The sequence below is a fragment of the Pteronotus mesoamericanus genome, unplaced genomic scaffold, assembly GCF_021234165.1.
Source record: "Pteronotus mesoamericanus isolate MK-2021 breed Mesoamerican mustached bat unplaced genomic scaffold, CSHL_Meso_final contig_182, whole genome shotgun sequence".
Lineage (NCBI taxonomy): Eukaryota > Metazoa > Chordata > Mammalia > Chiroptera > Mormoopidae > Pteronotus > Pteronotus mesoamericanus.
Window position 1 is genome coordinate 20,692,905 of NW_026555078.1, and position 22,787 is coordinate 20,715,691.

General features: G+C 47.8%; 1 protein-coding gene across 2 annotated transcripts in view; it reads left to right on the forward strand.

The window, feature by feature from the left end:
- The window catches only part of MAP3K9 (mitogen-activated protein kinase kinase kinase 9), a 69,633-nt gene extending 49,657 nt beyond the window's left edge, over positions 1–19,976 (forward strand). The window contains exons 4-12 of one of the 2 annotated variants that reach the window (XM_054567010.1): positions 3,835–3,983; positions 5,153–5,328; positions 9,037–9,277; positions 11,156–11,278; positions 12,625–12,778; positions 14,884–14,952; positions 16,371–16,483; positions 17,235–18,101; positions 19,492–19,976. In XM_054567010.1, coding sequence (XP_054422985.1) covers positions 3,835–3,983; positions 5,153–5,328; positions 9,037–9,277; positions 11,156–11,278; positions 12,625–12,778; positions 14,884–14,952; positions 16,371–16,483; positions 17,235–18,101; positions 19,492–19,976 — 2,377 coding nt within the window. The remainder of the gene's footprint in view (positions 1–3,834; positions 3,984–5,152; positions 5,329–9,036; positions 9,278–11,155; positions 11,279–12,624; positions 12,779–14,883; positions 14,953–16,370; positions 16,484–17,234; positions 18,102–19,491) is intronic. The other variant, XM_054567011.1, reaches the window with a different exon arrangement.
- The last annotated feature ends 2,811 nt before the right edge of the window (positions 19,977–22,787 follow it).

Consider the following 22,787-nt stretch of genomic DNA (forward strand, 5'->3'; position numbering starts at 1 on the left):
TTCCTGTTCACGTGCTCATCCACCCATCCCTGAAAATGGGATCATTCTGTTTTTTAAGCTACTTTTTGAATATAATATCACATGAACATATCAGTAAATATTTACTGGTAACAAAATATTAATATGTGTATTATATTTGTGTGTTAGTAAATATGTCATCATTTTGAATGAGGGTATGGTAAACAAGAAGAATTGTATGTTACTTTATAATTTACAAAGTGTTTGTTTTTTCTCTTATGCTAAGTTCAGTTGCCTTTGCCAAAGATAAACAGCATGGTTCCTGAATGTGGGGTCCCAGCTGATTACCAAGTGCAAGAGCCCTTTCAGGGGGCACCTCTCCTTTCAGAGCATGAACCCCTGAGTTGACAGTTATCTCCAGTAAACAGGTTATTCCTAATTTAGAGGTAACAGTGGTTAATAAGAAATAGCCCTGGTCCAGTTCAGGTGCAGAATTGCTTTGCCTTTGGCTGGGAAGGATTGTTATCTGGGCGATGCTTTTCTTCAAGTTGAAAAAAATAAAACAACCCTCCCCCACCTCTGACTGAACCAAACAGTAGAAAGGGTTACTGTGCCTCTGGAGGTGGCTAATTAATGACACCTGGGTGAATTCCCTGAGGGTTTGGGGTTAGGCTTGAGGACTCTTGGGAAATGCTGGCGGCACTGTGGGAGCTGGTGTTTTTTTTGGCGGTGGAGGGGCTCCAGGGCAGAGTTTTAGCTGGTGCTTTAGCAGGCTGCTTGACAGTGGTCTTGGAAGGCCCTTTCAACCTTTTCTCCACCCCAGGAGAGCAATATAGTAGGCTAAACCTGAGGTAGATCTGTGGGCTTCTTTCTGCCCGCCTCTCCCTGGGGCTCAGATCCAACTAACCATCCAACTAACGTGTATTTCTCCAGTTTCCTTCTTGGACTGTGTTTCTGTGAAAGGAATACCAAGACTGCATTTATATCACCCACCTTCTGTTACAAAAGGGAACAGGAACACTGGCAGAGCAAAACCTTGACTGGGTTAGTCATCCTGGGAAAGGCTTCTTCCCAGAAGGCTCGTGCCCTTCAGCAAGGCTCTCTCCAGACACAGTGGGCTCTCCCCAACTCCCACCAGACACTTTCTCATTTCAGGTCCTTGCCAAAGGGAAACACAGTGTTTGCTAGCCATAGATGGTCATTTCTGGGTGAGGAGCACTCGTTATATATTCTTCGTAGCTCTCTGTGAGCTGTAGGGGCGGTTGTCCTTGTTGTGCAGATGAAGGAACTGAGGTTTGGAGATGTGAACTTGCTTTGCCAAGGTCACGCCACGGGTAAGTGGTAAATCAGGCATTTCACTCAAGTCTGTCTCAATCTTTCTTGAGCAGTAGTTTTCTCATTTCACTTAGTTGTAGAGTCCTTCAAATGGAATGGAATGCTGAAGAGCAAAGAAGCAAGCCAGGTATGAGCAGAGCTGCCCTTGTTGAAGCTGGGAGGGGTAGGGTGCCTGGCTCCTTCCTTCCCCAGATGGGCCGAGGCACCTGCGTGGGTCACCTAGGACTCCGCATGGAAACCGTTGCCAGAAACCTCTGTGCAAGGACACAGAGAGGACGCATGTTTGGGTTTCAGAAGCACTCTACTGCTTTGCCAGGTGGTTAGAGTTCAGACACCAGCCATCTTTGCCTGGATGGGAGAAGTGGTTCTTTGGAACTTGGGTTTTTATGAGAGCCCCTCTAACCTAGGAATCTAATCAGCAGTGCTGAGAATTCTGAAAGGTCACTTGGGAAAAGCTACCCAGCATGACCACTGTCTGGGTGAGTCACATTAAAGGTTTGGCAGGAAGTATAGTAGTGCCATTCTTGGTGGTACTGGGGCTTACTCTAGGGCACCCAGTGCACCCTGCAGGGCCATCTCGCCCATCCACCAACTCACTCGCTCACTGTATGGGGGCCTACTCTGTACCAGAGCCTGGGCAAGGCCCTGAGAATGCAGATTAAAGACTGCTATCCGTGCCCTCCAGGAGCCCACAGGCTGGTGAACAAACAACTACAATACATGGCAGCCCAAACGAAGTCTGAGTAACACCTGGAGGTGTTAGGGAAGGCTTCCTAAAGTGTCCAGTTGTTTCCATCAGCCTCGCTCTAAAACCTGACTCCTCCTCTAGACAGGACAAGACAAGGCTTGCAGCTGTCTACCAGGCTTTTTGTCTGTCAAAATACATGAAGAAAACAATAGTATCGGGAGAGGTCACTGAGGTAAAGCCATTGACCAAGGAGACTGGCCAGACGATTCTGAGGGTCCCTCTGTAGGGATGCCCCGTATCCGATACACTGGTTGGCACATTGCTGCTCTTTGGAGCCATGCCAGGCCACTCGTGTTTCTTTAAAGGCAAGTTCATGCCCTCATACATGCTGATCCCTGTCTCTGGAGCACTGACTCTTCCTTCACTCAGCAGGCAAGGTTTAGCAACCTCCTACCCTATTCTCGTCTGGTTTGGGTGACCCTCCTTAGTGCTCTCATAGTATCTCTGTTGTAACTCACTTCTCTGTATTCTAATCGAAGTTTTTTCTATTCCTCTCACTAATCTCTGTCTTCTGTCCTATATCCCAGTGCCTAGCATTGAGCTTGATGCCTAATAAATATTTAGTAAATGTTAAAAATAAATGAATAAATGGTGGTGGTGCTTTTGAATCGAATCTTACTAGGCAGAGAGATGGTGGAAGGGCATTCTAGAGAGAAAGAATTGAAAGTTGGTCCAGGGTTCACCATGACTCACTTCACGTATACCCTTAATAATATGCTGCTAACCATATCTAAAACTTGCTTTTCTCATCTGCAAAATGGTGATGAAACTTATCTTGCAGGTTTGTTGTAGATTCAGGATGATGTTTGTAAATGGCAGAGCACCCTGCACATGCAAGGTACCATGATAAAATGGATACTGAATTTTTTAAAAAATTAATACGGCTTTTTGTTGGTTATAAACTACTGATGAGTATTAAAATTTTTGAGGTTTGTGTTGAAAATATAAGGAGAGCCACAGTTCCAGCTGTTCATGGCCTTAACATTTTCTTGTCCGGACATTCCTGGAAGGATTGAAAGCTCTATACTTTTGTCGGGTTCTGATTGTGAATTTGTAGAATAATTATTCCACTAAGCTTTGTGCTCCTCATTCTCTGACTCCCAGGACCGGTGAGAAGAAATTCTTCATGTGGATTTGCAAGGAAGGGAGGAACCTCTGAAGTCCTTGCAGCTGACAATCTGCTCTGTCCCCTGGTGCAGGCCACCCTGGTGCAACTGTCCCCTTTGAATTAGAGGTGTCAGTTAAGGACTTGCACTGATAGGTGCAAGAATCTACTCAACCTAGTGTGCAGTAAAGAAATCTTTTACAAGAAAAAAAATCTGTTTGGAGTGGTCAGCTCTCTGCTTTCCTAAAGCTAAAAAATGTATATGTGTGATTAAAGCTAAAGTTTTTTTAAAACAGAAAAAGCATATTTTGGGGAGGCTGCCCCTTCTCCCAGTTTATTACATTAACTGTAACAACAACAAACTAGTTGTGGCCCTTGAGCATTGATTTAAACACTAGAGTAGTTCATTTAATTTCATGACAGCCTTGAGAGACTGCCAGTGTTATGACCCTTTATGGGTGAGGAATTTGAGGAACAGACTTTGAAACGAAGTGTTCCTGACTCCAAGGTCTTTGCTTTCAGGCAGTAGGCCGTGTGGTCTCCCTTTTATAATGTACTAGTGTGTCTAGTTTGTTAGTTTCCCTGCACACTGGAGGGAATGTAGGATGCTCAGCAAGGCCTCCCGAGCTGTTTCAGAGAAGGTGCACCTGTGGTTATTACATGGCTTCCGTCTTCTTCCTCTCTTTAGCTATGGGGTGCTGCTTTGGGAGCTACTGACTGGTGAGGTGCCCTTCCGAGGAATTGACGGCTTAGCAGTCGCCTATGGAGTGGCCATGAACAAGCTCGCCCTCCCCATCCCTTCTACATGCCCAGAACCTTTTGCCAAACTCATGGAAGGTAAGTGATCCCTGCCTGGAACAAAGCTGGAGACAGTTCACCTTCCCATCAGCACTCGATAGATTCTGGCCAGATCTGCAGGATCAGTTACTGAAAGAGAAGATGAAGTATTAGTCACTCAAGGAGGAGCCCTGTAGGCAGTTAGAAGAGCTACTCCAAGATGATGTCAGCACCCTAATACATTGATGTCATAGATGTCCCTTCTGTCCATCCCTAGTGACTGTAGATCTCAACTTAGTAACTAAAGCCTGCTACCCAGTACTAACACAGTTTTCAACTAGTGTGCCGCAAGAATTTTTAAAACATGCAATACCTGCTATTTAGTCAGGGGCACTGACCTCTTTTTCCTTAAATTCTCAAATAAAACAGTGACAGCAACCAGCACAACAATAGCCATTTGGTATGAATGAATCAAAATCATACCTACTTTTTTTTTTGTTAGATAGGCAAACAATATGTTTTGGTGTGCCACAGAATTTTAGTAATTAGTGGATGTGTGCCATGAGATGAAAAATGTTGAAAACCACTACAGTATTTTGTTGTTTTATTACTTAATACAAATTAAGAATGCATAGCAGTTTTTATTTCAGGACCTCTGAGTGTCTTACATATAGAAATAAAGAATACTTGAGAAGAAAGGAACTCTAAAAGTCATCTAGTCAAATCCTGTACTTTTGTAAGTGACAAATCCAAAGTTGCGAGAGGCGAAGTGGATGGGTGCCTACTCCATTAGTTAGGGCTGAGCTGAGAGTAGAAAGAATTCACTTTTCCTGATGCCCACTCCATGCTTTTGATCATTTATTTAGGGAAAAGTGAGGCCCAAGGTGCAGTGACCCATTGTGAGGACTGGAATCAAGAGTAATTTGATAAATTGTGGTAGTGTACTTGGCACAAGGGAACTCTTTGGACTTGCTTTTCTCACGCTAAATCCACAGTAACTGTCGAGTGGATGCAGAAGTGCTGCATTTTCTTTCCAAATTCACTCTTGATTGTGATGTTGGGCACCTTGCTTTACTTCCTAAGTCCAGTTTGTGGACTAAATCCCAGTCTCTGTTTCTGGAAGGAGAAAATGAGAAGTAGTTTCCTGGGAAATGAGGTCACACAGTACCCTAAATCTTACATGTGCCTCTGTCATGTATGCTTTTTGTCTGCTCACGCGTTCCGTGAAGATTGCTGGAATCCCGACCCCCACTCACGACCATCCTTCACAAGCATCCTGGACCAGCTGACTACCATAGAGGAGTCTGGCTTCTTTGAAATGCCCAAGGACTCCTTCCACTGCCTGCAGGACGACTGGAAACATGAGATTCAGGAGATGTTTGACCAACTCAGGGCCAAAGAAAAGGTAAGAAAAAAAGGTAAAGGCATGCATTGAACCAGTGACTCTTCTCTACTGGGGCCTCCGGACAGATCCTGGCGCGACCACCTTCCTGCTTGGTTTGTGATAACAGGGCAGCTCTTTCCTTCCCAGCTTTGCGTGGAAAGAATTCTCTAGGCCTCAAGTGTGACCTGAAATGGTATAGACTTTTTTCTTTCTTTTTGGGATGTGGCAGGAATAAGGAGGGGGAGTTGTGAGTCCAAAGCACTCCTGGAGCACATCATCATTGTCCCAGCCAAAGCGAGAGAACCACTGCGCAGGTACCCGTGTGGCATCTCACCTTGGCAGCAGAAAATACAAAATGATTCTAGAAAGGTTTCTTGGTTTTGCAATACACTCGTGGAGGTTAGCCTGATACAAAGATACTTCAACATTGACAACATTTATCAGAGCGTCTTGCCAGTGTCTTTTGGTATCAGAATCAGAAATAGCATATGGGCTAAAAATACCAAGGGTCTGAAAATGTTTGACATTTTCTCTATTTTTATGAAAAGGGCTGAAAGCCCAAACCAGCTGGGGAGTTCAGAGACTGAACCAAGTAGAGATCCATCTTCTTGTTTTGGCAGCCATTCCTTAAACGGCCCCTCTCTAAGCCCTCAGTGAGTGTCCCGTCAGGGGAAGCTAATCAAAGCAGTTGCCCTGCAGAGGCAGGGCTCAATCTCAGGGCTACAGCTCGGGGCAGGACGGATGCCTCTGTATAGGCTTGGCTCATTTCTTTTTCCGTTATCACTCCCCACCATGGGAACCTAGGAAGCACTATGAGAATAATAGTAACTAAAATTATACATGTCTTTATGACTTCCCAGTTCTCTCACTTGAAAGGTTTGATATGACCTTTTCATGCATTTTATCCAGGAGTCTTATGGCCCTGCCACCAACATGTAGGGCAGGTGTTCTTACCGTTTTCATCTCAAAGCTGAGGATCAGTGACTTATCTGGTAGGTGGGGAAACAGAATCTTCAGCCTGGGTCTTCTGATTCCAAAACCATCCTCTTTCCAGTATCATTCCTGTTTCCCTAAAAAAATGACTTAAATATCATTGCTGGAGCTGACTTAAAAAGACAAGTGTTCAACATAGCAGTCCTAAACTTGGTACTGTTTGACGAGTCAACAGGCATTCTGCAGGGGAATGGAGTGAGCTCATGGCAACTACTGAGGGGTCCAGGGAGAGAGGGGGTAGACCTGCCCTGGCCATTGAGCAGAATGATTAAAAGAGACTGTTCCTAGTGCGAATGCTATTCCAGCTGGAAGAACTGCAGAGTTGCCGGCCTTTTTTTTAGATTGCTGAATCACTGACTCTCGGTTATTTCTTTTGATTGATGAAATTATGAGGATACCAGCCAGTAAGAAAAAGGAAAGTTGGCTTTTGTCAATAAGTAGTTATTAGGAAAAGTCAAACTCATTCTCCTAAGAGCTAACACTTGCAGAGCATGTACTGTGTGCCGTGGTCTGTTATAAATCATTTATATGAATTCTTACATAATTTTATATATAATAAGGTAGTAATTATCTTGTGTAATACAACCCTGTGATGTCAGTGCTGTTAACCCCATATCACAGATGAGGCCCATATTCAATTGCCCGAGGCCACAATTCAGGCACTTTGTTCCAGAGTCCCCGCTCTTAGCCATGATGCTGTGACGCCTCTCGTTATAAGTCTTGGAGTTGGGCAAGTGCGGGTGAGATGAGTAATGAGCTCTCTCTCTGGAAGGATCCCTCTTACGTTGTTGTATGTGGAAGATGTGACCTGCATACTGTAAAGTTGATCCCTAAATGGGGGTTTCACAAGAAGGGGATTTACCATGTTTGGGGGTCTTCTAGGTATATGGTGCCATAGGTAAGTGCTTGGTAAAATGATTCAGCTTATTCTTCACGTTGGCTCAACCTACTGCTTCTAGGCGTTGTGACCATGGATTGGTCTCTGGACTGGGGTTTGAGTTCCCTTAAAGGAAAGGGCTTAGACTCAAACCATCCCGTAGACAGGAGCATGAAGGAAAGGGGATTTAGGACGGCTGATATTAGTTTGAACTGTTCAGCTTTCCCATTTAACAGGTGCATCAACCAATCAGTAATAAAGTTTCTGAATCGTCCATGTGTTTTTGTTTTCCTTATAGTGAAAACAAAGTAGTAGGACAGGGAAGACAAGGATTTGGAAGGTGCACAATTAATCTCCTTGGAGTTTAGTTCATCAAAGGAGAAGCTCAAAAGTTCCAGCTCATCTCGTAGATACTTAGGATGAATCTATGTTCCCATAAAGAAGGATTGCATTTATAAAATTGTCTTCTATCTCCTCCTTCTTTCTCCACTCATTCATTCATTGTCTCAGCAGTTATTCAGCAGCTACTGAGCACTTCCCTGGTACCAGTTTTCTAGGTGCTAATCTTCTCATGCTTCTTCTTTCTGTTACTTTTATGGTTATTTTGATATTCTCTTGGGAATGCAGGACAAGTCAGATGAAAAGCTCCTACCATCAGAATATTTTATTCCCATAGTTGTTCTCTCTTCTGCTCTCTACCTGCTACTCAACTTCCTCAATATGTGCTCACATACTTTTATTTTAATAGCTCTACGTTCCTTATCTACAGTATTTTGTTTTAGTTCAGAATGACTTCTTATAGTGGAGCATGTCACTGAGAATTTTAAGTTTCGACCACAGAAGCATCGCTCTGGCTTCGTTATTGAAGACACTTCCCACTTTTTTTTAGACATGGCTCCTTCAGGTAATTGACATGAAAGCTTAAATTTTCCCTTGTTCCCACCCCACTTCAGTTCTAGGCCTGGAGTCCCCAATGTTCACAGTTTAGATTTCATATTTAAAAATTTTATCCACATGCTTTGCTCTCTTTCCTGTTTTCTCTACTTTCTGATTCCATAGCTCCCACCTCTTTCCAGGACTCCGTGCTGCGTTCTTTGATAACGTCACGCAGAAGGCAAAAAGGGAGGCAGGGGAGAGGTTCTGCCCACCTGATGTGGCAGTGGTTCTAGAGCAAGTGCCTGGCGAAAACGTCAGGAAATGTTTCTTCTCCTTGCTGCGCTGTCATGATCTTTCCAGAGCAAATGGTTGTGCTTTAAGATAAGGTGAGAGCTCTGAGCACAGGCCTCAGTGGATTCACTCACCCAGTGAACATCACGTACCTTTTGAACAGCCATGCTGGAAGTCTGTTTACTTTTATTTGAATCTTTTAGGTGATGCCTGGAGCGTGATTCGTTAACAGCGGGTACATTTTAAGTTAGATCATGTTAAGTTGATTCTGGTTTAAAAAAAATGTTTTTGTATGATGGAAAAAAATTAAAATAGAACCAAGTCTGTAAAATTTAAGTACATGTTATATTTTCTACCCAAACCCCCATTATTTTCCCAAGTCACAGTTGATTTTAATGAGTAATCAAGGAGCCCCTGGGAACTATCAGTCTGGGGCTTGGCCTGTGGCTACTGGAGCTGTACCCTCAGTGTGGCTGTTCTGAGCCTTCCTTTCCCACGCCACCCACGTGGTCAGAGGTTCATTTACCAGCTAACTATTGTGCGGCCATCTCCTTGGGGGACTTGATGTACGGGCACCGTGGGAGCGCTCTCCAGGTTGCCATGAGCACCAGCCCTGCAGGGCTCAGTGGCCGGAGTCGGGGCGTGTCTCCCGGGCCTCACCCCAGGCCTGACTGATGGCCCTGTCCCCACAGGAGCTCCGCACCTGGGAGGAGGAACTGACGCGGGCTGCGCTGCAGCAGAAGACTCAGGAGGAGCTGCTTCGGCGCCGGGAGCAGGAGCTGGCCGAGCGGGAGATAGACATCCTGGAACGGGAGCTCAACATCATTATCCACCAGCTGTGCCAGGAGAAGCCCCGGGTGAAGAAACGCAAGGGCAAGTTCCGGAAGAGCCGGCTGAAGCTCAAGGATGGAAACCGCATCAGCCTCCCTTCCGGTCAGTGGCCAGGGGCTGCTGGGAAGCGGGAACAGGACAGGACCCGTGGTGGTGGGGGCTGGGAGCCAGAGGCTGAGCTTGGAAACACGGGACCCTGAGTTTCAACAGGAAACCGGTAAAAGCCACCCCATTCCAGGGCACTTTTTGAGGCTAAATGCAGAATATGAAGGCAAGACAAACTGGTGATGGACCTGACAGGCAAGCGTGGGACGTGCAGGCTGCAAAAAGCCTGGGCACTCACTAGGCACAGCTGGAGAAGGAAGCATGTGATTGGGGGGACAGAAATTCCAGACAGCCAATGCGTGAGGCAAGAAAACTCTTGTCTCTGCAAAATAACTCAAGAAGGATTAATGTATAAGGATGTGATTCACATGTACCCTTTCAGACATATGTCGGCTGAATACAAGTACATTTGTGGTATGCACACCTTTGGGAAACTGCAAGAAAATGTGAAACTTGAAAATATGAAAAAAAGAATTAGAATCTCAGAGGGTACAGTGTACCCATGGAAGGAGATGGGTGCTTAAGTGTGTGCGTAGATTAAAAAAAGTTCACTGTATTATAAGCCCTTAAGGTCCCTGGAAGCAAGCTTAGTACAAGTTAAGGAACCATCCCTGGCCAGGTAGCTCAGCTGGTTAGAGCAGAGGTCCCTAACCCCCTGGCCACAGACCGTGCCTGTTAGGAACTGGGCCACACAGCAGGAGGTGAGCTTGAATGTAATGCACTTGAGTCATCCTGAAACCATCCCCTCAACCCCAGTCTGTGAAAAAATTGTCTTCCATGAAACCAGTCCCTGGTGCCAAAAAGGTTGGGGACTGTTGGGTTAGAGCATCATCCCGATATGTCAAGGTTGCAGGTTCGATCCCTGGTCAGGGCACATATAAGAATCAACCAGTGAATGCATCTCAATAAGTGGAACAACAAATCGATGTTTCTCTCCTTTCCCCTCTGTCTCTCTAAAATCAATTTTTAAAAATTTAAAAAAAAAGTATGAAGGGAAAATGGCACAATAGGAGCAGTAGTGGATGATTTTAAGCACAAGGATGGTGGCTTAAGTACAGACAAAGGAATTCATTTAGTGAAAGTTGGTGAATGTGTTCATGGGACCCATTTACTGGTTTCCTTGTTGCACATTCTTTTTTCTTTTCAGGCGACACAGAGTCTCTAAGCACCTTTTGAGCATCCAGCATGTGCCAGCATACTGCTGCATGCCGGAGAAGTAATAGTTCCCATCTTCAGGGAGATCACAGACTTAGGTGTCAACATGCAGCTGTAATTATTGTACCTCTTTGATAGATGAGGAGAATGATACTCAGACATTCAGAGCTGTAAGTTTTACATTGCTTGGGCCACGCCACAACTGCCTTTGGAATGCATCAGAATTTGGACCATGGGTCCCATGTCCCTTACTTCCTTACCTCCTTAGGTACCCACCAAGGATTAGTTCTTAGTATCCTGCTCTCCCTGCACTTAATGAGAAGCATTAAACCATCTGCTTTGGTTCCTGAGAAGAGGGGGTATCTACTAATAGAATATGTGAAACAGAGGATTTAAAGTTAGATTTCCTAGAATAATCAACAACTCTCATCGTCTAAAAGAAACTATTCTAAATATGTAATTGCTACGCCTGTATAAATTTATGAAAACTCTCTAATGACTTTTACTTGGATAAAGAATTTTCATTCTTGTATGTTCATCTTGCCATCCTTTAGGGAAAAGAGATGATTCTGAAAGAGAACATTTCCCAGGTGAACAAGGAGTTTCTCAGGAAACGGGGGCCTGTCCCTCCAGCCTGCCAGGAAATGTCAGTTTTCTCAGAGGAATTTTATTGTGGGAAAATTCTAACGCAAATGCATGTGTCTGTCTTTCCCCGAGCAGATTTCCAGCACAAGTTCACGGTCCAGGCCTCCCCGACCATGGACAAAAGGAAGAGTCTCATCAACAGTCGCTCCAGTCCTCCTGCAAGCCCCACCATCATTCCTCGCCTTCGAGCCATCCAGTGTGAGACTGCTTCCCAAATTAGTGGGGGCCAGAACACACCAGGGGCACCTGTCCCCTACTCTGTCCAGCCACCGACTGGTCCAGGCTTGCACCATCCATAACTTCTGCCACCTCTCCTCGACAATGTGTATATACATGCACATATGTACGCAAACCTTAGCCCTCCCCCTTGTCTCCCTCCATTAGCTTTACTGCTGCCTCCTCTACCTCTTACTCTTAGTCAGATACCAGCAAAGGGGTTGGTGGGTATTGTGGGTACAAAGCAATTTAGAACTGGTGTGCGATGTAGGTACAGGTTGGTACTGTAGCCTGGATACCCTGTGTGCCCTGCCATATCTGGGACATCATTGTTTTTCCCTTGTTTATGCTTCCCAGGGAAGGGTGTTTTTAAAGTGTAGGTCCTAAGAAAACTTGCCAAGTGTTTTACGATAGGTCAAATTATTTTTACAGAAGTATTTATTAAAAAGGATTTATACATACACAAACACATACTTGTACACACATGTGTGTATGTTTATGAATGAGTTTGTTTCCTTAATTTAAAGCTAGAGAGATTTCACTTAAAAAATCCTGGATTTCTGGCTTTCCTTGAAAAATCAAATCAAATCAGCGGGTTCCCCTTTGCATGTGGCCACAGTTGGCTGGAACTCATGGCTGCTTCCTTATACTCCGTATTTTGCCTCAGTTCCTCCAACTCCTTATTTTTTGGTAACTGACTCACTTCGTTCACTTATGATACAAGCCAAGTCTCTGAAGCGTTTGGGTGTCAGCCATGCTCTAAGGTACCAATTTCAGAAGAATGTCCTTTCCCTGTTAATCTCTTACATTTCTCTAGACCTGTTCCTTCCCCCGCCCTCCTACTCCCGACTTCCTTCTCAGGAGCCTTGAAACCCTCATTTCCTTCCTTTCCAACACTTTTCTTACCAAAATTTCTGCACTTCCACATCTTCCTTATTCCTTATCTTTTTCCCTCTCTCACCTACCCGCTCCCCCACCCACCTCACAATCCAGTTCCACCCAACAGAACAAATTCCTTAAATCCACTCTGTTTGGAACTCTGAGCTCTGGCTGGCCCGAGCTCCAGCTTTACATCAGATTTATGAGAAGCTAGGAAGTGTTCCCATGTTTGGTGCTTGGAGAACACTAAATGATTGGTGGCTGAGAACTCCATTACTCTCCTGAAAGGCTCCTCTTGGGCACAGGGTTTTTGGAGAAGTCTAACTTCTTCCCAGGAGCTGTGTGTGTATGTGTGTGTGTCTGTGTCTGGTTGGGTAGTTTGCAGGGTAGTTACAGCGGGGAGTGCTGTCTGTCTGTTTCCAGATCCCATCTAACCTTTGTTATTACAGTGACACCAGGTGAAAGCAGCAAAACCTGGGGCCGGAGCTCAGTCGTCCCAAAGGAGGAAGGGGAGGAGGAGGAGAAGAGGGCTTGCAAGAAGAAGGGACGTACGTGGGGACCAGGCACACTTGGTCAGAAGGAGCTTGCCTCAGGAGACGAAGGGTAAGAGCCAGACGAAGGGAAGATCTCATTAACGACAGGGCGCGCTTCTAAAACTATGATGCAAAATACCTTTTTCTGTGTTGTGTGTTTCACTTTCTGAGAAATTGTAAGCTTCTGGATCTTTACAACCTTTGCCCATCTCCTTTTCCCCTGGAACCTCCTAGGACCGGGATAGGCATGCTTTATCCATAAAGAGCTAGATCAATATTTTAGGATTTGTGAGCCTACTCAGCTTCACTGTAGTGGTGCAGAGGCAGCCTCAGACCACGGATGAGATGCACATGAAAAACGGGTAGTGGGCAGGATTTAGCCCATGAGTGAGTTTACCAACCCCTGGATGCATTCTCCTCAGAGTAGCAAGTACCCTAAGCATGAAGCAGATGTCCAGTGTTCTGTCTGAATATTGTACTTATATGTGGCTCTTCCTCCTGAAAACATGTGCTAAAAGGAAAGAGAAGGAAGAGCGGATTGTGGGCCTCTCTTGACTGGAAGCTCATGCTGAAGCTGGGGCAGGCAGAATAGCCCAGGCCTGGTGGAGCAGTTGGACAGAACTCCAGGACGATGGGAACTTCTTTTAGGCCCCACCCCATAGCCACACTGACAGGCGTGAGCGCCCCCCTGGGCAAAGCACAGAGCGCATCTTGGTGCCTTAGATGTGCTTGTGTTTGCCCTGTGGGCTGGTAGCCTAGGACTCAAATTCTCCTGGTCTTTGTCCTTCAGAGGCCAGTCATTTGCAGTATAGTAGTGAAGAGCTTGGATGCTGACCCCAGGCTGCCTGGGTTCAAATCCTGGCTCCACCAGATTAGCTGGCTCATAGTAAGCATTGTAAATATTTGCTAGGCTTCTTCCATGTTTCTAATGCAATTCTAGTTCCTACCTGAAGAACAAACATAATGGTGTATACTTCTTCATGTTAAAATCTGAACCATGTTTTTTCACTTTTCCTTGTGTAAATATAGGTAGAATCCTACTCTTTTCTAGTGTCTTTCCAGAGAGCTTCTGAGTTGAACTTATGGGTGCCCTGAACCTATAATGAGCCTTGGTATTCCTCTGAATACTAAGACTTCATGTCCGAAATCTGTTTCTCTATGTCAGATGTGAGCTGGAGGTGAGGATAACTGTTTGGTTCCTAAAGGATTGACTGTTTGAAGCCAGGCTTTGGAAATCACTAGATACCTTGGAACAGAAAATTTAGATAGGTAGGACAACTACCTCAGCTATGTAAGACTTCAGTGATCGAGCCCTCTGGGGATGGCGAGGTGCACTGCTGTGCCAGGTCCTGCAGGAGCCCTCGGGTGCAGCAGGGGTGAGCCGGGGCTCAAGAAACTCAGTCACTCTCAGTCCATATTTCTGACCATTGTGTGATTACACAGAGGACTTGCTAGGGTGGCTATGGATCCCAGTAGTTTCTGTGGTTCAGCTTCATTTAAAGGTTTGGGGTTTTTTTTGTTTTTTGTTTTTGGTCTTGCTATCAAATTGCTTCTTTTGCATTATAAAATATTAACTTTGGAAGCGTCTTCCTCTTTACATAGATTTGCCCTCCAAACGTTTAAAGCAGTTCAAAATATGTGACATCATTTTTCATGATTCTTAATTCCTCTTGAAGGAAGAAAATATATTCCACCCAATCTCGAGCAAAAGACCTCTTAAATGTCAGGCATTTTTGAGAACCTCTATATGACAATATTTCTAAATTTGGTCCCTGTTGGCTAAAGAAAATATGTGATGATGTAGAGCTATATTGAACTTCGTAATGTTAAGTGAATTTGGCTCTTCATACTTTAAAAACAAAAAAGTTGGTATTTGTAGGAAGCACATGGTTGTGTGTGGACAGGCCGGGTATCTGTGAGTTCACAGGCCCCAGGAACTATGCGGTGGCTGCCCGGGGACTTTTGTCCCACAGACCGGGAGGCCCTGTCTGGTCTGCAGCAGCCCCAGCGGGCCCTTCTGGTTAAGATTCCTTCATGGTGTGAGCTTTGCTGACTGGGCCAGGGGAGGGCGGCTGATCACGTGGTTCGAGTGCAGCCTCGAGGGGTCTCGTGTGGGAGAGGCTGAGCTGGAGGTACCCGCTGCTGCCCACTACTGATTCTTTTTATTCATTGAAGATCCCCTCAGAGACGTGAGAAAGCTAATGGTTTAAGTACCCCATCAGAATCTCCACATTTCCACTTGGGGTGAGTCTAATTTTCACCCCTTCAAATGTATTGGCAATAATTCCCCCTCCATTTCCTTGTTCTCATGGCACACCTCGTAGACTCAAGCCTCATTATTGCCAGGCTGTGCTAACAGGTTTTTTTTGTTGTTGTTGTTGTTGTTGGTTTTTTTGTTGTTTTTTTTTAAAGCAGTACCATTGTGCACCTTGGGAAAATTCCTGTGTTGGTTGGTCTGACTTTACCTTGTTCTTCACTTTCCTGACCCCTCCTGTTGTTGGGGTTCTGGTACCCTTAGTTTTAGGGAGACAGTGCTTGTCTCTTTATCCTTTGGTCTCTAGTACTGGCTCTGACTTTACTAATCTGGATTTCCTCGGACCCAGAGCTGGAGACAATGTTAAAAGATTACCAGTTAGAAGGCTCAGGCTGGGTGGTTAACAGCAAGCTTATCTCTGGCTGTGTATTTTGGTTCACACTAGTGGAGGCTGGAATGTATTTTAATTCATTGATATTTGTGATAGCACTTGAAACAGATATCTGAAGCCATGGAAAAAGTGGGTCCTTCCCTCTCCCTCAAGATAGGCTGGGAAGAGTAGACTTTAAGTGAATGGCTCCTTCCAGCCCTAAAATCAGAGCTGCCTCTGGTTATAATCCTGGTATCTCTAAGGCAACCATAGCATAGATTCCTGTCCTTCCTCTCATTGTCCTCAAGGGAAAAGGCCAGTGCTTCTGGGTCCTTTACTCCCTCAGGTTACAGTGCTTCCCAGTCTGTGCCCAGGAGTTACTAACTTGCTAGTGTGAGCTGATCACAGGGATTTGAAAGTGAGCTCCTGTCCTTTTGCTCCCTGGTCCCAGACAAACCGAGGGCTCAAATGCAGCAGTACGTGCTCCCTACATAGGTCTGTCCCAAAGTGCACTGGGCTGGTGCAGCGTTGCTGGTTGGTTTTGGTTTTCGAAAGCTGCCGAAGCATGCCATAAGCTTGGAAGGAGAAATTGAGCAACGATGTCAGTGGAGTGACCTGGCACATCTCTGCTAGCTCATCGGCCCAGGGCTTGGCTTGCATCGCAAGTCTCTGCATTGCAGTGCTTCTAATGCCACCAGTGTGTTGTGTTCAGCGTCCCTTACCAGGGGCCCAGGCGAGACCCCGGCCGGTGCTGTGCACTCCTTATCCTTTCCGCCCTCTCCCCGGCCTGCCCGTCAGACCCTTCCACAGCCTGCAGCAGCATGTGAAGGGGGTGGGTCATGCCACTGCTTTTCTCTCTCTGCAGCATGTGCACTTTTGTTAATGAGGCAGGTGGGCTCAGTAAGGTTTGTTGCCTGCACCCCAGGCTCTTGGGTTTTGCTGTAATTAAGGTAGACACATTTCCACGGGTTCACAAAACTCAGGGCAGAGTAAGGGAAGCAGCCAGTATTAACAGTTTCCTCATTTCCCGTAATTTAGCCTCAAGTCCCTGGTAGATGGATACAAACAGTGGTCGTCCAGTGCCCCCAACCTGGGGAAGGGCCCGAGGAGCAGCTCGGCCCTGCCAGGGTTCACCAGCCTTATGGAGATGGGTAAGCATTGCCCTTGTCTTGACTCTCTCCCTGTTCTCTCGGGGAGTTCTTGGCCAAGCTTCTCAGACTGCTTAGGGCCCTCATATCACTTCATAGGGGTCTCCTCTTTCACTCAGATTTTCACCCCCTACCTTATTCCCATTTCATTCAATCTTCTCAAATCACTACTGCTGCCGTGGAGCCTGCCCTTGACTTTCTATCCCAAGGGGCCAGTTATAGTTTCCTTAGGGCAGTGCAGAAGGGTGAGGCCTTGAATCAGGTACTTCCCTTTGCTGGGTCTGTTTCCTGGCATTTTAGTGTAGGGAGCCCATAAAACAAGAAATGGCGGTAGATGATGCCACAGTCTTCCTCTTAAGGAAGCTTTGTAATGTTGCCCCTGACTGCTGAATGGCTGAGGTCTTCCCCAGGCTCTCTCTCCGGTAGTCCTCTTATTTATCTTAGGCATCTTATTTATCTTATTTATCTTAGGTGCAAAAAAAAAAAAAAATCAGGGATGTTTCTGTTCTAGCCAATGTTCTAAGAAACTCATTGTGTTTCTTGTGTCAAGGGTCCCTGTGAAAGAAGTAGCAAATCAGCAATCCCCTGTCTGCAAATAGAGAAGCAGGCTCTGGAAGGGAGAATGATTTCTTGTTGGTCGCAGTTGACTGTTGGGGGGTAAAGCCCTGTTGGTCCAGTGCCCAGTCCCTTGTCCCGCCAATCAGACTTGATGTCCCTAAAACTAGGCCAGAGGCCTGGGTCTGGGAAGGACCAGAATCTTATTCTTGCTGCTGCATTCCCATTTCCTATTTCCCATCTGCTCCTCTCATCTTTACAGAGGATGAGGACAGCGAAGGCCCAGGGAGTGGGGAGAATCGTCTACAGCATTCGCCCAACCAGTCCTACCTCTGTATCCCATTCCCTCGTGGAGAAGATGGGGATGGCCCCTCCAGTGACGGAGCCCACGAGGAGCCCACCCCAGTCAACTCAGCCACTAGTACCCCTCAGCTGACGCCAACCAACAGCCTCAAGCGGGGTGGCACCCACCACCGCCGCTGTGAGGTAGCTCTGCTCGGCTGTGGGGCTGTCCTCGCAGCCACAGGCCTAGGCTTTGACCTGCTGGAAGCTGGCAAGTGCCAGCTGCCTCTCCCGGAGGAGCCTGAGCCACCAGCCCGGGAGGAGAAGAAGAGGCGTGAAGGTCTTTTCCAGAGGGCCAGCCGTCCTCGTCGGAGCACCAGCCCCCCATCCCGGAAGCTCTTCAAGAAGGAAGAGCCCATGCTGTTGCTTGGAGACCCCTCCGCCTCCCTAACACTGCTGTCTCTCTCCTCCATCTCCGAGTGCAACTCCACCCGCTCCCTGCTACGTTCAGACAGTGACGAGATTGTGGTCTACGAGATGCCTGTCAGCCCAGTGGAGGCCCCAGCCCTGACCCCCTGCACCCACAACCCCTTGGTCAATGTCCGAGTGGAGCGCTTCAAACGGGACCCTAACCAATCCCTGACTCCCACCCATGTCACCCTGACGGCCCCCGCACAGCCCAGTGGTCACCGGCGGACTCCTTCGGATGGGGCCCTCAAGCCCGCGGTCCTCGTAGCCAGCAGGAGCCCTTCTAGCAATGGGTTGAGCCCCAGCCCTGGAGCAGGTGAGTCCTGCCCTCCTCCCCTTTCCCCTTTCCTGCCTTTGTGCCTCCCCCAGGAGTAGAGATGTTAAAGAGAACTCCGGTCCTTCTCTGACTCAGCCAATCAAAACAGGGCAATCTGGGGTGGAGGAGGGGGCCAGCTTCTCCCTGTCCTATGCCTCAGGGGGTCTTCCCTGAGGAGCAAAAGACGACAGGCAGGTGTTAGGAAGGATCAGAGTAGAGACTCCTGTGAGTGTTCAGGCCCTGGGCCTTGGAGTGCACAGGGCAGTGCTTCTGGCCCTGGGTGCGGAGGGCCAGTACAGGAAGGGCAGGAGTCTAGCTCTGCGTGTTCCGGCAGAAGAGGCTGAAGTGACTGGAAAGAATCCCGCCCTGAACCTAGGAGGGGTATTTTTTGCCATGTAGCTGTGCTCTTGCCTGTCATTATAGCATTAGTACAGGCACACCCACAGGGCAAACTTCCGCCCTTGCCTCATGGCCTTCATCACTCACCCCTTACTCATGCCTGACTCTTTGGAAGTGGAGGTATATTCTGGTAAATTGCTGTGTTTGCGCATACGCCAGCCTTCTCCATGTGACACCTGTGACACCTGGACATGCTGCATACGCCCATCCTAGCTCTTTTCCATCACTGTCCCTTCCTCCTTAGAAGACCTGGGTCTGACTTGGGAACCGCTTCTAATCCAGTAGGAGACGGGTTGGCAATACCCTTTCAGCGAAATTTGCCTATAAATGATCATAGAATTTGACCATTCAGCTGTCCCTCCCCTCTTTTGATTCCTTTTTTTTTTGGTTAAACACAAATATGTGACCTCTTTGGAGATAGAGACCCCTGTATCACTCATCTTTTTCAGATTTCTGATACCTACCTTTGTTCCCATCACATGTTTATTAAGGGGATGAGCTATGAATGAACAGACATTTCCTTAAGTGATGGATCAGCAAACATTTTTGGAAAAGGGCCAGACAGTAAATATTTTAGGCTCTGTGGGTCAGACAGTTTCTGTTGTAACTGCTGCGCTCTGCTGCTGTAGTGGGAAAGGAGGCAGTAGGTGTGGCTGTGCTCCAATAAACTACATTTACAAACACAGGTGGCTGGCGTATGAGTTGTACTTTGCCAACATCTGCCCTGAGTAATTGGATTACAGATACAACCCCCATGGGCCCCACTATTATTATCAGATGTAGTGACCATGGCCTTCTAGTTCACTGTTGTATAATATCTCCAGTGCCTCCCAACATACTGCATGGTACATAGTAGGTGCTCATTAAACACTGGTGGTTCATGTTATCCCAAGCGAGTAGGGCTGTGGCGAGGTGGGGATGGAGCAGTGTATACCTGGCCCAGAAACAAGGTGCCCTCATCCGATGCCTCTCCCTTTGTCTTTTTGACCAGGAGTGTTGAAAACCCCCAGCCCCAGCCGAGATCCAGGTGAATTCCCCCGTCTCCCTGACCCCAATGTCGTCTTTCCCCCGACCCCGAGGCGCTGGAACACACAGCAGAACTCGACCTTGGAGAGACCCAAGACCCTGGAGTTTCTGCCTCGGCCACGTCCCTCTGCCAACCGGCAGCGGCTGGACCCTTGGTGGTTTGTGTCCCCCAGCCATGCCCGCAGCACCTCCCCAGCTAACAGCTCCAGCACAGAGACCCCCAGTAACCTGGACTCCTGCTTGGCCAGCAGCAGCAGCACTGTGGAGGAGCGGCCCGGGCTGCCGGCCCTGCTCCCGTTCCAGGCGGGGCCGCTGCCCCCCGCCGAGCGGACGCTCCTGGACCTGGACGCAGAGGGCCAGAGCCAGGACAGCACTGTGCCACTGTGTCGGGCTGAACTGAACACACACAGGCCTGCCTCTTACGAGATCCAGCAAGAATTCTGGTCTTAGCGTGAAAAGCATCGGGGGTGGGCTGGGGGGAGCAGGAGGAGATGGGGGGAGCTGGCTGGCACAGCCCTTTCTCAGAGTTGGACCCCCTGGGATCCAGTCCTACTTCTTGCACTGAAAATGCACTTTGAAGATGGAAGGGATGGAAGCAGGGCCCCTTCAGAGGGTCTCAGGCCCTGCAGACCCATGTCCGCTGGAGGGGCTGTGGCTATCAGCTCTGGCTGTGTAGGGGAGGGAGGGGTGTATGCACGTCCCCCATCCTCCACAGTCTTACTCGCCTTTAGGGTGATCCCGCAGCGTCACCCAGCCAAATCTGCTGCTCCCTCTCCTCAGCCCCCTGGGTATGCCCAGAGCCTGTCCTGGGGTCCCTCAGTTAGCCCTGAGTTCAGCCTTCCCAAACACACCAGTGTTGGATGTTCTGTGACTGATTTCGTTCCTCTGCTACATTCTTCCCTCACTCCCATGAATCAGAATCTTGTTCGATGTGAGATATGAGCTTTTCTGTGTCCCAAGCCCTTACGTGCCAGCTGGAGGGCGGAAGGCAAGGCGCCCCGGCGCGGGGCCTGGGAGCTGATGGGCCTAGTACTGCCTACCTGCACTTCCAGCCGCCCCACTTGCTTATTTGAGCCTACCGCTGAGTGGCCGTGGGAGCTGCCTTGGCGGGAGTAGGGGGTGGGGTAGGAAAATACAGTCGGGTTGCAGAAAAGGGGGTAACAGAGTCTGTCCGTCCTTGTTCCTTTTGGAAAAACTCAAAAAGAAACCAGCACCTGTTGACGGCACCCATCTCTCCTACTTGGAGTCCAGACGTGGTCAGACCAAGTTCTGATACAAATATATGCTCGTCCCATGATTAAGTTTCTTGGGATGCCAGAGACAAAGTTCCTCTGTTTGTCCCTTTTGTTGGCTGATCTTTGTATGTTCTTTCCTCCCCTTGACCTTTCCTCCAGTCCCCGGAAATAGTGGACTTCAGGTTCTATATTTGGTTGGTAGACATCTCTTCATGGTACCAGAACAGCATATGGGACTGGGGATAAGGGTCCTGGACACTGGGAATTGGAATGGGCGGGGGTATTCCTTCTCAGCCAAGCCATCTACTCTATAATCCCTTGAAGTAAAACGGAGCCGTTAGTAGTACCTTCCATAAATGGGTGTAGTGAGGCAGTGACATCTATAAGGTGCTTCATGAGCCACTGGCGTACAGCAACCTACAAGTCCCAAGCGGAGCCTGACCACGGCCTCTTGTCTCTATGCACAGATGGCCCCGTACGTTGGGCTCTGGACCACGAGCTGGGTAGGAAGGACAACAGTGGCCAACCCTGACTTTTCTGGAATTTGTTTCAACTTGAATGTTGAGCTGCCTCTAGAGCTTTCTCACACGTATCTTCACTATTCCACCTACTCTGAGACCTCCTGTGTCAAGTGTGAACAGTTGTCTTTGTGTGGGAATGGCAACTTGATGGGGAGTAGTCCCGCCTAATGTTACTCCGCTGTCTTTTCTCATGGGATATTCCTCTGGAGACCAACCTGCTCTTGCGGCTTGAATGCTGTAATGGGGAGAGTGGGGAAGCAGGTCCAAGTGATAAATGTGGTCACTGCTCGCTCTCTCTCTGCAACTATGATAGACATCCTGCCTTGGGGATGGCACAAGGGGTGACCTTGGTTTTCAAATAGTTCCTTGTTTTATGAGCCCATTTGGCACTTGGTTCAAGGGCCTGACCCAGCCTTCAGCGGAGAGGCACTGTTGGTTTCGTGGCCCATGGTCTGTTATTGTATCTCATCTCCCTTCTTCTGTTTGTTCAGTGAAGCCTCCAAGTAAGACATCATTTTTGCCCCAATTCCCCTCTCCTTAGCTTGGAGGGATAAAATATAAATCCTGTCAGCAGTTCCAGCCAACCAAGTTATCCTTTGTTCTTGCTGGGGAGAGGGACACGGATGGTCTGTCCTGTGCCCTTCCCCTTGATTCTCCGCCTCCCCGGTCTCTAAACCACTAACACATCTATAAACCACTAATCGGCTCTCTGGCGAGGTTCAGGCTCCAACTTAATCCAAACCGTGCTGGCTCTGGGCAGTGCTCTGTGGTGCGAGGCAGGGGTTTTTCTCTTGCTCATTTCTACTTCTTATCAAAGGTAGCCACCTTTCTTGGAAGTGGTAGTGTAACTGATGTATCATAAACCGAATGACGGCCACTTGCCATGGAGTGACAGGTTGAACCCAGTTCTTACGCCTCCCTCCAGGGGAAAGAGGGGAAGGCTGGATCTCTGCTAAGGGAAGAATGGCACCTGCCAGAAGCAGAAGCAAGCTTATTCTGAAAACGCTTCTGTGAGTTTCCGCGAAGATGAAGGAGGTACCATCTCTCTCTGGTGGGCCCCTGTCTGCCACACTCTCCCTGTAGGGCAAGGCTGGGATGGGATAAGGATCCTGTATAGTAACAGGTTTGAGTTGCTTTCTGTCCACTCAGGTTCCCTTGCCTGTGTGGTCATGGTCAGGATCAGGCCTTGAACCTGGGGATCGAGCCTCTGCAATGGCAATAGCGGCCTCCCTTTTCTCTTTTCTTCTCTTTCCTCAGAGACTTTCCCTTGCTCTTGGCAGGTGCTCGCTACATGGAAAATAGCGACAGGAAACAGATCCTGCCCTCTGCCCTTTGTCCTTGGATCTGCCAGCTCCTTCCACTGATGCTAAGTAGGATTCTCCTTTGTTTACCCCCTTGGGCATCCGAACCACATCTAGGGCTGGGTAGATGTCCCAGATAGCCTCATATGTTGTTTCTAAGAGGCTTTGGTGGATGCCCTTAACTTTGCATCCCTCAGTCTCCTG